Below are 14800 nucleotides of genomic sequence, written 5' to 3'. Positions count from 1 at the left end.
CAACTTTTGATCTTTTTTGCTCACATTTTTTCACTTTTTTAAAAAACATTTTATCCACTCTACACCATAGTGCTTGTTAAACATAATATACAATGTACTGATATCCTTGACATGTTTTGTTCTACAACATAAAATACATCAGAAGATACTCCACCTGTGACCTTTGAAGCTTTAATTTGTCTTAGAAAAGACAGTTTAGACCACAGAACATCTTAATGGTTTTACAGCCTTGTTGTGGTGGCCACGCAGCCGTAGTGTGGTTTGTTTATAGCCTAATAATAGCCTACTTCTGACGATTGCATTCAGGCTTCAGAAATCATAAAAGTGGTGTCTTGCTGTCTCTTGCTGAACAAAACTTGTAAGTATCAAAAATGTTTGTTTAGCTGGGAGCTGTTTTGTTTTCTGCAATGATCCAAAATCCGATGGAAAAATCTCTGAGGCTTTTTGACTAAGGAACCAGAGCGATGCTAAATTTCGCACTGGCCCTCAGAAAAATGTTATCTCTGCAGCACTCTGTTAGCAGCATTTTTAAAACTCTTGCTCTGTTTAGTATCCACACAGGGCGGCTATAGTATGGGTACAGTCTGGGAAACATGGAGGCCTGATAGCCAAATAATGAAGACACGTGACATCCAACCACAACACTTCAAGTATTAAATACTTGCTGTGGACGTTTGTTGCATGTCTCACACCTGTCTGTTTCTCCACAATTAGCTATCCAAGAAAAGTGATTAAAAAAAAGAAAACGTCGAAGAAAGATTATATTTCTTGAAAAAAAGGTAATCACAAGGTGTGGAAACTTCTAATACAGATGTAATTTATAGTGATCAATGTACATAACTCTGGTCATGAGTCTGTATGTTGCATTTCATCTGTAGTTTAAAAAGTAAAAAATAAATAAAATAAAAATGTAGTATCTTTAATCACAGTTTCTGTTATTACTGATACTTTCTGAGCATAGGCCCAATTTTAAAGTATTTAACCTCACATTTTCTCAGTGAAGTGATATTGTAGCTCCAATCAGTCCATTTTTAAAAACAGGAGCATTCAAATCGTTACTGTCTCCCGTGTTACTGTACAAATTATGTAAAGATAAGACTCATTTACAGACAACATGAACTGTGTGAGGGGAAAGGTGATTTGGGACGTTTCAGCTGCAGCGTGAAAGCTGCCGTGGCTGCACCTGTGATGTTTGTTTACTCTGTGGCATCAATCATGGCGCCTTGATGTTCCCATGATATTTGCTCTGCATACCCAGATCTATTTTTGGTCCCGAGACATCTAACACCGTCACGGCGCTCCTCCAGAGCCGCTGTGCCCCCGTGCGCCCACAGGCTCTCGCTGTGCTGTGTAACCATCCTGAGTTAACCTTTCCTGAAGGCACAGGGAAGCCCAGGCATGGAGCACTCTTTAGCATAATGAGTATGTTCATCAAAGCGCTGCGATGTGCTGGATGGAGCCGCCGGAGTCACCAACACACGCGCCCCCATCAACACACCCAATGCTAATGTGCGTGTAGGCATGTACATGTGTGCGTGTTTCCCGCTGAGCTGGGAACAGGGCCACAGGTGATGGCGCTCTAAATTACACATGCACACACACTCATTTACACACACAACCACACACACACACACACACACACACACACACACACACACACACACACACACACACATGCACGGTGGACCTCAGCGGCGGCCGCCCTCGGACCTCATTTGAGGATGAAATCGTTTATGTGACCAAAGTGTCATCTATAATTAATGACCACTTGTGTGTAATTTAGAGGGATCTCACCTGTGGCCCTGTCCCCAGCTCAGTGGGAATGCACACACATACACACACACACACACACACACACACTCACATGCGTAACATAAACACATAAACTCAAGTGAAGTTGCACACACATAACTCTGCACAAACAGTAGCAGGGCTGAACAATTTGAAAAAATATCATATCAGGATTCACTCACATGTTTATCTTGATATTGATTAACTGAAAATCACTTTTAAAAGGTTTAAGAAATATAAATTTTAATTTCCACCCTGGCTTCCTGACATATTTCCATCATATAATCAGTTGAAGTCCAACTGATAATAAATTGCATTTTTGTTTTTTCAGTAACTAAAGGGACAAATGTATATATTTTTGGTTGCATGCAGCGCCCACTGCTATTGTTTATTTCTGTCTCCATGGACCTAGAAATGGTATAAAATGTATTAGAAAGGGCATAGGTTTGGTCTCTGATTTTGGGCAGACACAACAAAGTCAGATTTTTTTTTGCAAAAAAAAAAAAAAACATTTTTAAAAAAAGTCCCACAAAAAAGAAAGACAAAACCCACATAGAAGAACTGGAAGTACTTTTTCCATTCCTGAGTCTGTAGATCTTAATCTCAGGCTGTGTATGACCCCAACAACCACTTTCAAAAAAGATAAGGTTAGCCTGTTTGTCTTCTAAGAGGCAAAATCTGAGATCAACAAGAAAGCAGTAAGCAGTAAGCAAACCTGAGGTAAAAAATGAAACCACTCCAGAGTTTCTCTCCTCTCATTTTGGCTATTTGACAGCAGGAGAACACTGTTCAGAGATATTTTATTGATTAAATTAAACAGAAACTGATCTTTGAGCTGTCTAGCGTATGTTTTGCTAATTAAGTTACCAACAGATGCAGACGTGCAGCAAAAAAGTACACTGCTTTTATCACTTTAAGCTAAATGGCTAATAAGCCAGTCAGCTGTCGGGCATTAAATGGCAAAAAAAACTTAAAAAATGTCAACACTGGTAAGTTAAGATGCTTTAGTTTGTGGTCCCTCTGCGCTGTCAAGTTATGGTGCAAAACTCTTCCCACAGTAGCAGCATGGATTACTGCTCAGCAATTATGTCAATCTGAATTTGCCTTAGTCTTGTGTTTTGTTGTGATTGATGCAGAAAACACATTGAAATCAGATTTGAGTGGCCAGAGTATCCGAACTGTGTAACTGCATCTAAAACCACCTCTAATTATGGTTTGTATCTGATTTGCAAAAATTGTATTCTTTTTTTATGTTGTTGTTGCTTTATAGACTTAGAATCTGGGTATGTAAAAAATACACAAAAACACAGATCTGAACTGAAAAAAGTCAGATTTTTCTCCAAAGCCTCTTTTAGTAAGATATCTTAATAAAAAAACTGAGTTTCAGACAATCAGTTTTTTGACATTTTTGTTTACAGCAAAACAAATTGCAGCTGGATTTAAATGTGCTAAACTGTTAAAGCTTTTCTGTTTATCACTCACCATCTTGCTTTTGAATGAAAAGGTAGAAGCATGCCAATGACTCCAACAATTGACAATTACCGAGTGCTTTTAGGGGACAACTCTCAAAAGTTGAAGGAGAACGATGGCTGATTAAGTTGAAACAAACCAAATTCAGCCTAACTTCCCCCTGCAGATGTGTTGCTGGAGGTGTCAGACCTCCGATAAACACGTAGCTGAAACGCCCCGAGCCTTGTAAACAATATGAAACCATTAATTAACAGCATTGCTTTGTTAAGTTTATTTCAGGTGTCAACCAATTCCTAAAATTAATGCTTCTACAGTGTAACAGTACCACAAATGAGATTCTGTGCTTGATTTCAACTTTTAGGTTATTGCAATACTTGTTTTTTAATTGTGCAGCGGGCTGCTGCACAATTAAAAAACAAGTATAACAAAGCACGTGTTAAAATTTAACAAAGCACGTGTTAAAATCAATTACAGGAGTATTTTCTTCATTCAATAACTGAAATATCTGCGCAATAGAGGGCAGACAAACACCCCTGCAATTAACACATCAGTTCAGTTAAACCACATTTTGGATTCATGATAAAATTGACTTTAAATTTAAATGAAAAAACAGGAGCAGTAAGCATTAAACTTTCAGAATGGTCCTCATTTTCCTTACAAGTGAAAAAACAAATAAATTTCATGCTTATCAGTTAACTTCTTTGTCATTTAAGCAGTTCAGGTTTTGTTGGATATTTTAGTATCAGTATCAGTAGTTTTAGTATAAGGAGGAAAAAAAAAGAAATCTTGGAACCGTTGCAGAGCAACAAAAAGAAATACATTTTTCAAACTGCTCGCCGCATCTCTGAAGGCAAGACGATGCAACTCAGGTCATTTCTCAAACTGCCAGTCGGAGTCGGAGCGCTCCAGGCGGTGTCATGTTAAACAAAACAGTGCATTGATGCAATGCACAAAGAGTTGGTTATGTCAATGTGATATTTATCACCTCTGATCAAGAAGAAATTAGTGTGAAAATAAGGTCGTAGATCATTGTGGGTTAGATTAAGTGTCAGAGGGGAAAAAAATCAATGGCTGTGTGCCTCTGCGTTCAGTGTGGCCAGTGGAAAGTGCATCTAAAGGTGCTGTGGCCTCGGGACAGCGATGCTACGCTGAAGCTTATCGCCTCTGACATCCTTTAATACGGTGACCAACCAGAGGACGGTTGATGAACACTGTGTTTGTTCAGATTCAGGCTCTCTGAGCTACATTTGTCTTTTTGTTCCTCTGGTCCAGCTGACAGAAGGAAATGTTGGTGTTGTAAGTTTCTTCAAACCACAAGGACGTTACATTTGCATGCATCATATCAGTGTGTCTAATTTGATGTACTATATAAGATGACTTTTGTCATCGGGAGGTAGAAGAGATGGTGAATGGTGAGTCACCAATAGGTGAGACTTCTGCCAATCTATAGACCACTGTTCAAAAACAACACCGGTCCTATGCAGCAATTCTACAAGTGTTTGTGGCACAAAACCTTTTTTTTTCCTTTAAGACACATCATGGTGTTTGAGCCATCAAACCTGGGTACTTTGGTGTTTTCACTGAGCCATCGTGGTGTTTCTCAGCACCGTTTGTGGCCATGAAGCTGTTTTTTTCATGGTAAATTGTGACTTTCGCAGCAGCGTTTGAGCCACTGAACCTGCTATTTTTATTGGTGAATGATGGTGTTTATCAGCAGTGTTTGTGGCACCAAATTTGGGTGTTTTAAAATGGGCATAGTGGTGTTGGCCAGCGGCATTTGAGACCCCAAACCTGGGTGTTTTTAACGGAAACATTGCAGTGTTGCCCAGTGGTGTTTATGGCACTGAACGTGTTTTTAGTGGCACATTGTGGCTTTTCATAGCAGCATTTAAGCCACCAAAACGGGCGTTTTTAGCATTACGTCATGGCGTTTATCAGCCGTGGTTATGGCAATGAACTTTGGTGTTTTAAGTTACACATAGAGACTTTGTGGTGACAGTTTTTCATGTTTTTAGGGACAAATTGCGATGTATCTCAAGGCCACTGGAGCCACCAAATTCCATTGTCTTCTGCCACTAAATTGCGGCGTATCGCTGTGGTGTTTCACCCACGGTACTTTGGTGTTTTTCACCCACACATCTCCACATTTCCCAGTGGTGTTTGAGCCACTAAACTTGGGTGTTTTTCACTGACCTTTTTCAGCAGCTTTTGTGCCACCAAATGTGGGAGGTTTAAGCCAAAACATGACTTTTTCTAACCAACAAGTGATTTTTGTGCTTAAAACTAACCACAACGTGACCATAGTGTTGCTGAAAAACATATTTGCAACAAAAAAATATTGTACAAATGTAACGTATGGTGCTATTGGGTTGGTTGCTGAGCACCTTTTTTTCTTGGTATTGCATGTTTTTTCTGAAGCGCCTTTGTGTGTTTTCTTCTTCGCGGCCACACAGTTTGTATACGTCCTCTTCTTTCCGTTTTGTTTTATCATTTGCTTGTGCAAATAAACAACACCTCAGCCGCTCTGGAAACCCGAGCCACTGTTTTCCTTTGGTACGCCAGCTGTGACTACAACAGCTGATCTCACATGCACACCGCTAAAGTTATTATTGCAGTACACTTTGCATTGATACACTGTAGCAACAATCACAGCAGAGGCTTTGCGGCTACTCGCAGAATTAAAAACCTGCTACTGAAAACACAAATCGCTCCCACAGGGGGAAGATGCAGGAGCTTTAAGTCAGCCAACAGTTTAAGGAAATGGGCACTTTATGTTCACATTTATTGCACTTACCATAAAGTAAAGTCCTCCTAATCTACCTTAAAAGTATCATCTCACTCAAATGGACTCCTTATTAATCATAGCACGAGCTGGCCGCTGTTGAAGACGCTCCTCACAGTCAGTCTGTCAGAGGAGCTCAGTGTTTAGCATCGCTCTGCAGATAACAAACGACAATCCGATCCGGCCAATGAGATGCTCCTAATTACCTAATGAACAGGGACATGAGGTGATTTGTTGCCATGGTGCGCTTGTTAGGTTAAGTGGTGGGAATCGACAGGATGGTCAGATGTTGTCTCTTACTGTATCTGTACTTATAGTGTGTCTACTGTTGAAAAACCCAGAGGTCTTAGTTTAAGACGTTACTCTTTGGAAGATGTAGGAATGCTTTGAAATTTTAGGAGAATCAGAGGGTTACAGGAGTTTTCTGAATGTATAGTAGGTAAAGTCATAACAGATCCATCTAACAGGTGAATGATGTAGGAAATCTGCAGTTTCTCTCCTAAAGAAATAAGCAAAATTTGTCCACATATTCTTTCTTTTCTGGCACCTACATTAACCAAAATACAACTCAACTACTTACAGTTTGAAATGTATGCTATGCTAGTCATAGCTACTTGATGAATGTGTGTGTTTGTGTTCAAGCTCCAGTTCTTTATGTAACTTTCCTTTAGATTGTCATTTAAGTTGTAAATATAAAAGTTATAATCACTGGTGTTGTACGATATATTGTCCCAGAAATAATAGTGTTAAACGATAATATTGTCAGTTTAGGGAAGAAACAAAAGAGAAACAAACTTTTAATTCTTGAGATTATTTTAGACATTTGAATATGATAAGTAATACTTTTCGGATGGTGTACTACTTGTGATGCACTTCCTGCGATGGACGGCATGAGAGATGGGTGTTTTGTTGGTGGATTTACGGCGTGAAGGATGACGTTTTTAGGGGGTAAAACTACAAACATTAGACTTTTGGATAGTTAACTAAAAGCTAAGGATTATCAGGATTTTCCCTCTTACACTCTAAAAGTGCTGCTGCAGGCTACTGGTGAGCTACGCTGTGTCATCTTTGAAATTCTTCTTTGGACTTTCGTAAGTAGGTGGGAGTGGAGAGAAAAAAAAGACAGAAACGCTGCACCTAAGTATTAAAATGGTCGTGAAAACCCTGCAGTTTTTTCTGGCATCATGTTGGCCAAAGTGTGAAATTTTGGACTGCCTTTTTTGAAGCCTCAAGTTTGGCATTTAGGTTGTCACCGCCTCGGTTTGTGACCGTATTTGGGTGAGAGGGTGGACCTGTGGAGGAGCGAGGGGCAGATCTGACTCACAAACTGTAGAGATGACTTCCCGACAGTCTGTCACTCAAAGCGACATAACTAAAGTCTTAATAAAATGAAAACGGGGACCAAAGTTGTTCTTTTGCACCAGGCTGTTAACGTGTTTATATCTGCTGTGAAGTTGGACTTTTTAACATGGGGATCTGTGGAGTTGACTCACTTTTGGAGCCCGCCTCAAGTGGCCATCGGAGGAATTGCAGTTTCACAACATTAGCTTCTTTTTTCAGCTCTAGACGTTGCTGCTCGGTTGGGATAAGTGGACATTTCTCTCAGTAGAAGAGATTCCAACTCCTTTAAATTCGTCTTCACCTCAGTTTGTGCCACCTAAACCACGTGTTTTTGCATTTCCTTGAGGCTTTCCATTGACATTTTTTGCCTTTAAAATTTGCTTTGTGTTCAATGTAAACATGGTTTTAGATGTAAGAGGCTATTGGATGCAACAAAAACATACCAAGGTAACGCCTGCACACTTATTCTATGCCACACAAGTTTATTTAAGATTTTTTGATGAAAATTTTAACCTGACGAAGATCAAAACATAAACTTGTGTAGCATGGAGTAAGTGTGCAGGCTTTACCTTTTTTCCTCATGTACACTGTTTTTTGATTGCCTTGCACCTACGTGATGTGCATATAACTACCCTCTTTAAACAAAAACATACCATCCAAAACATTCCTTATGTTGTATTTGGCCTCATTCTCTCCATCAATCACCAGCCACCAGTTTTGAATATGCTTTTCAAAGTGGCCGCATTCATTTGTTTGTTTGCAAAATTTCCCTGGTCGGTGTCCATGTGTTCTCTCGGGTTTGACTACCAAGCTCACAGACTGATGCTGATGATGATGATGATGATGATGATGATGATGATGAGGGGGAAGATGCAGTGATGTGTTGTTGTGGCGAGCCTCTCAGCGTGGCCCCATCGCCCTCCTGCCTCTTCCCACCTCCCTCTGCTCCCATCCCTCTTCTATTGACCATGTTGCACATTATAAATCAACTGTGAGTTGGGCTACCTTGCAAGTACCCTAATGAAAGCTCATTTATAAAGTGGCTAAATGGTCCTGACAAAAGTCCTAATGAGGAAATCAATAATTCAGTGATTGTTACTCTTCTTATACTAATACGTTCCTCTTGTAGCGCTTTGATTCCAGCTAGGAGAGGCCCATTTTTTACTGTGTTCAGTTCTGCGTGTCAGCACTGTTGTAGGTTTTTTTTCTGTCCTCGAAGCTTTGTGATAAATTATGTGTTGCTGTCTGTTGTTTCTTAGAGAGATTAAAAGCCTTTTTGCGATCTGTGTGACGCTGTTTTAACGCTGTGATGCTGCTTTCTTTGACGCGCATGGTGATTTCTGACATCGACAATTTCTGTTTGATCTTTGTCCTCCTTGATTTTGTATTTATTCTTAACTTTCGGACACTATGCTGGAATTTTCTTTCTCTGGGAATACACAACCGAATTGCATTGTGGTATTCAGGAGTAAAACTTAGGATACATCGTATGTACACACACATTTTCTGTGTATGTGGGTATTTTATAGTGCAATATTTAGTGGATGAAATTAACAGCTGAGAATTCGAACACTACGACAAAATGGCAAACACACTATATAGTGCACTATTCCTGTGGTAGGAAACAATTTCAAACACAGCACACACACAACATGGTTTACGCTCAGTATGAAAATATACCTAAAATACTTTTTTCAGTATAGTTAAAAATGAGCAACATATAAAAAGTGCATTGTGAAAATGTGACTTAAAACTAGTCAAGAAGTCAATTCATGACAGCTTCTGTCACACAACCTAAATCCAAGACAAGACACCACTGAAAGACGATGGCGGTCAAACGACACAGACTGTGTCCTTGATTAAAATTAAATATTTTTCTTAGTTTGAATTGTTGGGAGCAAAACACATGACGCTGATGTAGTACTTTTTAGACATTTCAATGCGGAAAAGTTACTTACGTTAAATTCTACTTGACTTTCAACAACAAATAATCAATACTCCAACCCAAAAAAAGGAGACATTTTATTCATGTAGTCATAAGACGGTATAATGTAGCAGTATGTGGACAGATGGTGACTCACCCCCGCGAGGTCACTGATCATCAGCCTGTAGCGATGGGAGTGTGTGCTGTAGGAAGCCCGGGGAGCAGCACCCCAGTCCTCTGTTAATTGCAGGGGCAGTTAGATTACCCTCTTACCCCCCTTACTGGGCCCTAATGTCGGGCACTGGTAACCACTGGCCACCCCGTGTGCTCCTCAGATGCCTCCTTCGCTGGCTTTAGATTCATCATCACGCTTCAATATGAGATTAATGAGCCACATTATGCATTCTTTGGAGATTAATGACTGTGTGGTTTTGGTCAGCGGTTAACATTAGAGGTATATTTCCTGTCTAGTTTCGAAGATTTCTTTTATGAAGCGTGACTCAAACACAGAGCGGTCTCTTTTTCATAAGCTCAGCATATAAGGGACAGGAGACAGAGAAGAGGAGGTGCTATGACTGTACTTCAGATTTTGATGTGGGGGAAAACACTCCCTATGTTTCCTCTCTTTTCTTGGTCCCTTTGCAGTTCCTGTTGTCTTGTTTCTTTCAGAACAAAGAATAAGCTGTGGTACTTTGAGTTCGGCACTTCGGAGACCTTTTCGGCCACATGTAAGAAGCTCCACGACTTTCTGGAGGTTGAGGTAAATCAAACCACATATTTTCTGTGTTTTTGAGCTTTAAAGAAAAAGAAAACAGAGAAGAAACTTAAAGTAAAGATATTTCAAAGTCACTCTTTTTTTAGTGAATCTCAAGCAGTCAAACATTTTGATTGATTTGATTTATTTGTTGTGAGCATGTAAAAGAAAATAGAGAAATAATTATACAAACAGGCAGACAGACAAAAAAAGTAATATATACAGACAATAAAAAACATGAAGCAAAGGAGTGCAGATTTATTTAATCCCACCCCTTCTCCATAAGTCATTGAATTTTAATTAACAGCTTCCTTATTTATTTAAACCTATACTTTAATTAAAGAAACATATATGCATACACCCACATACTCAAAATGAAAAATCTACAGTTTTCATTATTATTTACAGAAAAAAAGAGGAAGATAAACTTGAAAGAAGAAATATTAAGTAATCAAATAAATAAACAGTAACCCCTGTTAACGCCTGGTAATTATCAAACCTCCTCGATATCCCTTTACGTCATGAAAATCATGTTTTTATACATTATTTTAAACTGATTATGTTTGGAATCTGTTTTATCTCGACATTAAAACTGTGCCTTAGTTTCACTCATTAGATTGATGAACAAAAACTTTTCCTGGTGGTACGTTTAATGTATATTTAGGAATTACTAGGAATATTTCATTACGCACATACATGCAGGTAAGAATATTGTTGCCTTTCGGAAATATTCTGGTCAACCTTTGTTCCATAAATGGCACAAATTTGTGTGAGTTTTAACTTCTCCTAGACAAAGTGTTGATGTGTGAAAGCTATCTGTGCACCTCCACGCCCGCCTCTCACTGAACATCAGTTCAACACGCAGGTAATTAGCCCTACGCGACCCTGCTGTGTGTGATATTGAGTGATAATGAAGACGGTGTCTATACAATTCATCTTCTCCCTCTCAGAGCTATCCACACAGTGCAGAGGTCTTCATTAATTAGAGCTCGATAAGTAGCTGCATTACTGGAGGAGGTATGATGATCCATACTGGGTTAAAATCCACTGTTTAGAGTTTTACTGGCCTTTTCAGCTCAGTCAGACCTAATTGACACAGATGGTGGTTCTAAAAATAGACTGAGGTTAAAACACAGAGATTTAGATTCAGGCTCAGTCAGAGAAGCAGAAACAAAATGTAACTTCTGAACAAGGACACTGAACTGAAACAAAAAGTCACCATTACCGTAGCTCAGACGTGTCATCTGTTTCAGCTGATTGTAAAGCATTGAGCAACTTTGATGGACCCTTTACGAAGGTCCGACAAACAAACGCATTATCTACCTTTGGGGAAAATGAAAAAGCAGTTGTAGAAAGAAGCAGAGGGTCTATAATATATGTTTGAGTGGTGTTTCCAGGATTTAAAAAAAAAAGCAGAAGTTAGAAGCTAAAGCATACATACAGATCACACTACTGCTAATTACCTGGCAATTTTAACAATAGAAAATGAAAATAAAAGGGAAACTTTGCCGATATTCAGCCAACAAACACCATTCATCTACACACACTGCGATGACACACAGCTGGTTGAAGGTCGGTAAAGTTTCTCTGATTCCCCTCACTGTCCCTGTAAAGACCGGTGCACACTGTGCGATTTTGGGCTATCACAGATGAAAGATGACATTAGGCACGTTAGAGCCATGGTCGAGGCTCTAACGCGGAGGTTCTACGTCGTACAGTGAGAGAGGTTACACGACAGCCGTTGTCTTGCAATCAAAGACAGCCTGGGATCAAATTCAGTCAGAAATTTGAAATAAGAATCTCACTGTGTGACTGCTGTTACGATCTACGCCTATTTAACCAACCAATAGAAATGCAGCATTAAAAAATGCACCAATCAGTGCGAAGCTGTAAATGCTAATATATGCTAATAAGTACTTTGAGCTCTTGTTGCAAAACTGGCGTGCTGAGTTGGCCTCTTTTCCTCCTCCACAACTGCATCCACATTCTCCTCCTCCTCTTCCTTAGACTTTTTTCGACACACATAAATGCCACTATAGCAAGGGCTCGATTTGTTTGTTTACATTTTTCTCTTACCGCTACAGCGACGTAGGTGGATGACACACGCCAACGACGTTTGAGTCATGCGTATTGACGTCGATGAACTTAGATCATAGCCTATGATTCAGTAGGTGATTGTCCGCGTACAGTCTGCACACATCACACTTGATGTCGTACTCGAGTTTATTATGATCCATGTTGCACAGTGGAGCTGCACTAAACTTACTTATTCTCATTAAAGTGGTGTGTGTTTACATTCAGTAGGTTATACCTTCAGTAGCTAAGTCAGCTAGTTAGCTAACATCAGCAACTGACCCTGAACTTTTCAGGGTTTGATTTTGGTTTTTGGACGAGAAAGAAGCATTTGTCTCGTTCTTACTTCTCTCGAGGTAACGGGTATCATTATCACACACGCCCCCGCACAACATTTAGCTTAAAATCCATAAGACCAGCCTGAAAATGAAGAAACTCTGAAACTATTGCATGAGTCTACACATATATGAAGGACCCTTGTTGGAGTTGGCCGATGCAGCGCAACATTTAGCCAGTCTACGTTGAGGGATGGGACATGGCGAGGTGTTTCAATTCTTAGCTAATTTTTTGGGCTTCTATGTAAACATCCAATAAATGGGCGTGCTTGTTCATCAGCTGAGTTTAGGGTTTCAGTCTCTTGATAATACAATTACAAACTTTTGACATTCTGCTGAGCAAAGTAAAGCTAAAGACGCTGTGGTTTCTCTGCTAACTGATACTTCCACTCAGCCGATGAGATTATTTCTGCCAAAAATTCTTTGAAGACTCAAACTTCAACATTTGTTCTTAATGACTTAACTTATTAGGTCACAAAAACGATGCTGTTCTGCAGTAAATAAAATTGCAACAAACACTTTCTGTTGTTTTCAGTCACTAATGCAGTGTTTTTCTTTTACGTTTCCAGTGGCTGTTGTCTGTAAATGCTCAAACTCCAGTAATATATCAAAGCTGCCTTATTCACATTTTGTCTTTGCTTCTGTGTCTTTTTCCTTCCTAAAAGTGTGATGGTGTTACTCTGGACCTCAGCAGCATCTCCTTGGAAGGCATTGCAATTCTCAACATTCCCAGCATGCACGGTGGCTCCAACCTTTGGGGCGAGAGCAAGAAGAGGAGGGGTAATCGCAAGGGGGCCAAAAAGAGCCAAGACAAGAGGGCCCCTGTGCTCGATCCTAAGGAGCTCACGTTTGCAGTTCAAGGTAAGATTAATACATTCATGACAATTTTTCGCTTATTTCTTGATAATAATTCTGAAGTCACTGCAGAAGACCAGCCCATTAGAGCTCATATCCAACCTGAAAACCCCATAAGAGATATATCATCATGAAATATACCATAATGAGATGTATTTTGGTTTGAGAACAGAGTTTGTGTTTTTGGTATTTGTACTTAATTACTTCTCACCACATGCATTTAAAGATGTATTTTTAAAATGTCAGAAAACTCAACACTTTGAGGTAATTGTTGAGTCATCAGCAGCACTTTGAAAGCCCTGCATATATTGCAGATCATGGTTGGTTTGTGTTATTGGACGATAATATTGTACGTTAAACCGGTTTGACAGTGTAGGCGGCTCTCTACCCCGAAGCTCACAGCAGACAGTCTGTGTCCTTGCTCCTATCAGACAGATCAAAGACTAAACTTCCCACCAAACTTTTCCTGAGTGCATGAATATTTCACCGATGACAAGGTGAATCATAGCCAGCAGGTTTTGTTTGCAAAGAAGAGGTACAATCATGTCACTGTTTGGAACTGTCACTTGTGTATTAATGGTCTGTGTTGGCTCCAGTGGACAGCCTCAGTTAATAGGAGCGGACTGGGGGGGGGTGTTGGGCATACCCCCGAATCCATTTACGTCAAAAGGAAGCCCGTCAATGGGAATCTGTGAATGAACGAAGCAGAATGAGTCAGCTGCTCCATCTGGTTAAATGGTGGGAGCTACTTTAAAAGACTTGTTAGGGAAAGAAAGAAAAAAACAGAAAGATTTGGTAGAAGAAGTATTCCAAACTAATATGTAAAAGTATTAATACCACTGTGGAAAAATTCTTCATTTCTTCATTGAGAAATTTAAAATGAAAACAAATATTAGCGGTGCACAAGTGTTAAAGTATGATAGTCATAGTCAGAAAGAGTTTGATTTGGATTAGATGGATTGTCATGAAATGTAGTGAACCAAATACACGTTTTTTAGTTTAAATAAGCAGATGTACGTATGCAAACATGTTAAACTACACCGCATTTCCGAAGAAGTTGGGATGCTGTGTAAAATGTAAATAAAAACAGAATGCAATGATTTGCATTATGTTTTGACCTATATTCAATTGAAGACAATACAAACACAAGACAACGACAACTTTACTGTTTTTTTGTTTGTTTTTTTGTAAATATATACTCTTTCAGAATTTTATTTCTGCAACACATTTCACGTTTTTTGTTTTTGTATTGTTTCGTTTTGTTTTGTTTCACTTTTGAACAAAAGGTAACAACAATCTGCGCAACAGAACTTAATCGATTTCATATTTATGCCAAATATTCAGTTTTATACAATTTTCTCCTGATCTATGATCCCGTCAAGGGGCATATTTACAAAAAGATTTATCAGTTTAAACATCAAATATCTTGACTTTTGATTGTATTTAGTTGAAAAAAGAATTTGCCAATCATTGTA

At 39.3% G+C, this 14800-nt stretch overlaps 1 protein-coding gene across 5 annotated transcripts in view; it reads left to right on the top strand.

Annotated features, from left to right (window-relative positions):
- Positions 1-14800, top strand: part of dgkb (diacylglycerol kinase, beta) — a 93616-nt gene that overhangs the window by 64742 nt on the left and 14074 nt on the right. For all 5 annotated transcript variants that reach the window (XR_015777997.1, XR_015777996.1, XM_088084670.1 and 2 more), the window contains 2 exons: positions 9978-10068; positions 13136-13331. Coding sequence is in view for 3 of the 5 variants with exons in the window: in XM_088084670.1 (XP_087940796.1) it covers positions 9978-10068; positions 13136-13331 (287 nt within the window). In the remaining 2 variants the exon portion in view is untranslated. The remainder of the gene's footprint in view (positions 1-9977; positions 10069-13135; positions 13332-14800) is intronic.

This window comes from Plectropomus leopardus, chromosome 11 (genome assembly GCF_026936395.1).
Source record: "Plectropomus leopardus strain MGB_pleo_1.0 chromosome 11, ASM2693639v1, whole genome shotgun sequence".
Lineage (NCBI taxonomy): Eukaryota > Metazoa > Chordata > Actinopteri > Perciformes > Serranidae > Plectropomus > Plectropomus leopardus.
This window is presented reverse-complemented; position numbering and strand designations above follow the sequence as displayed.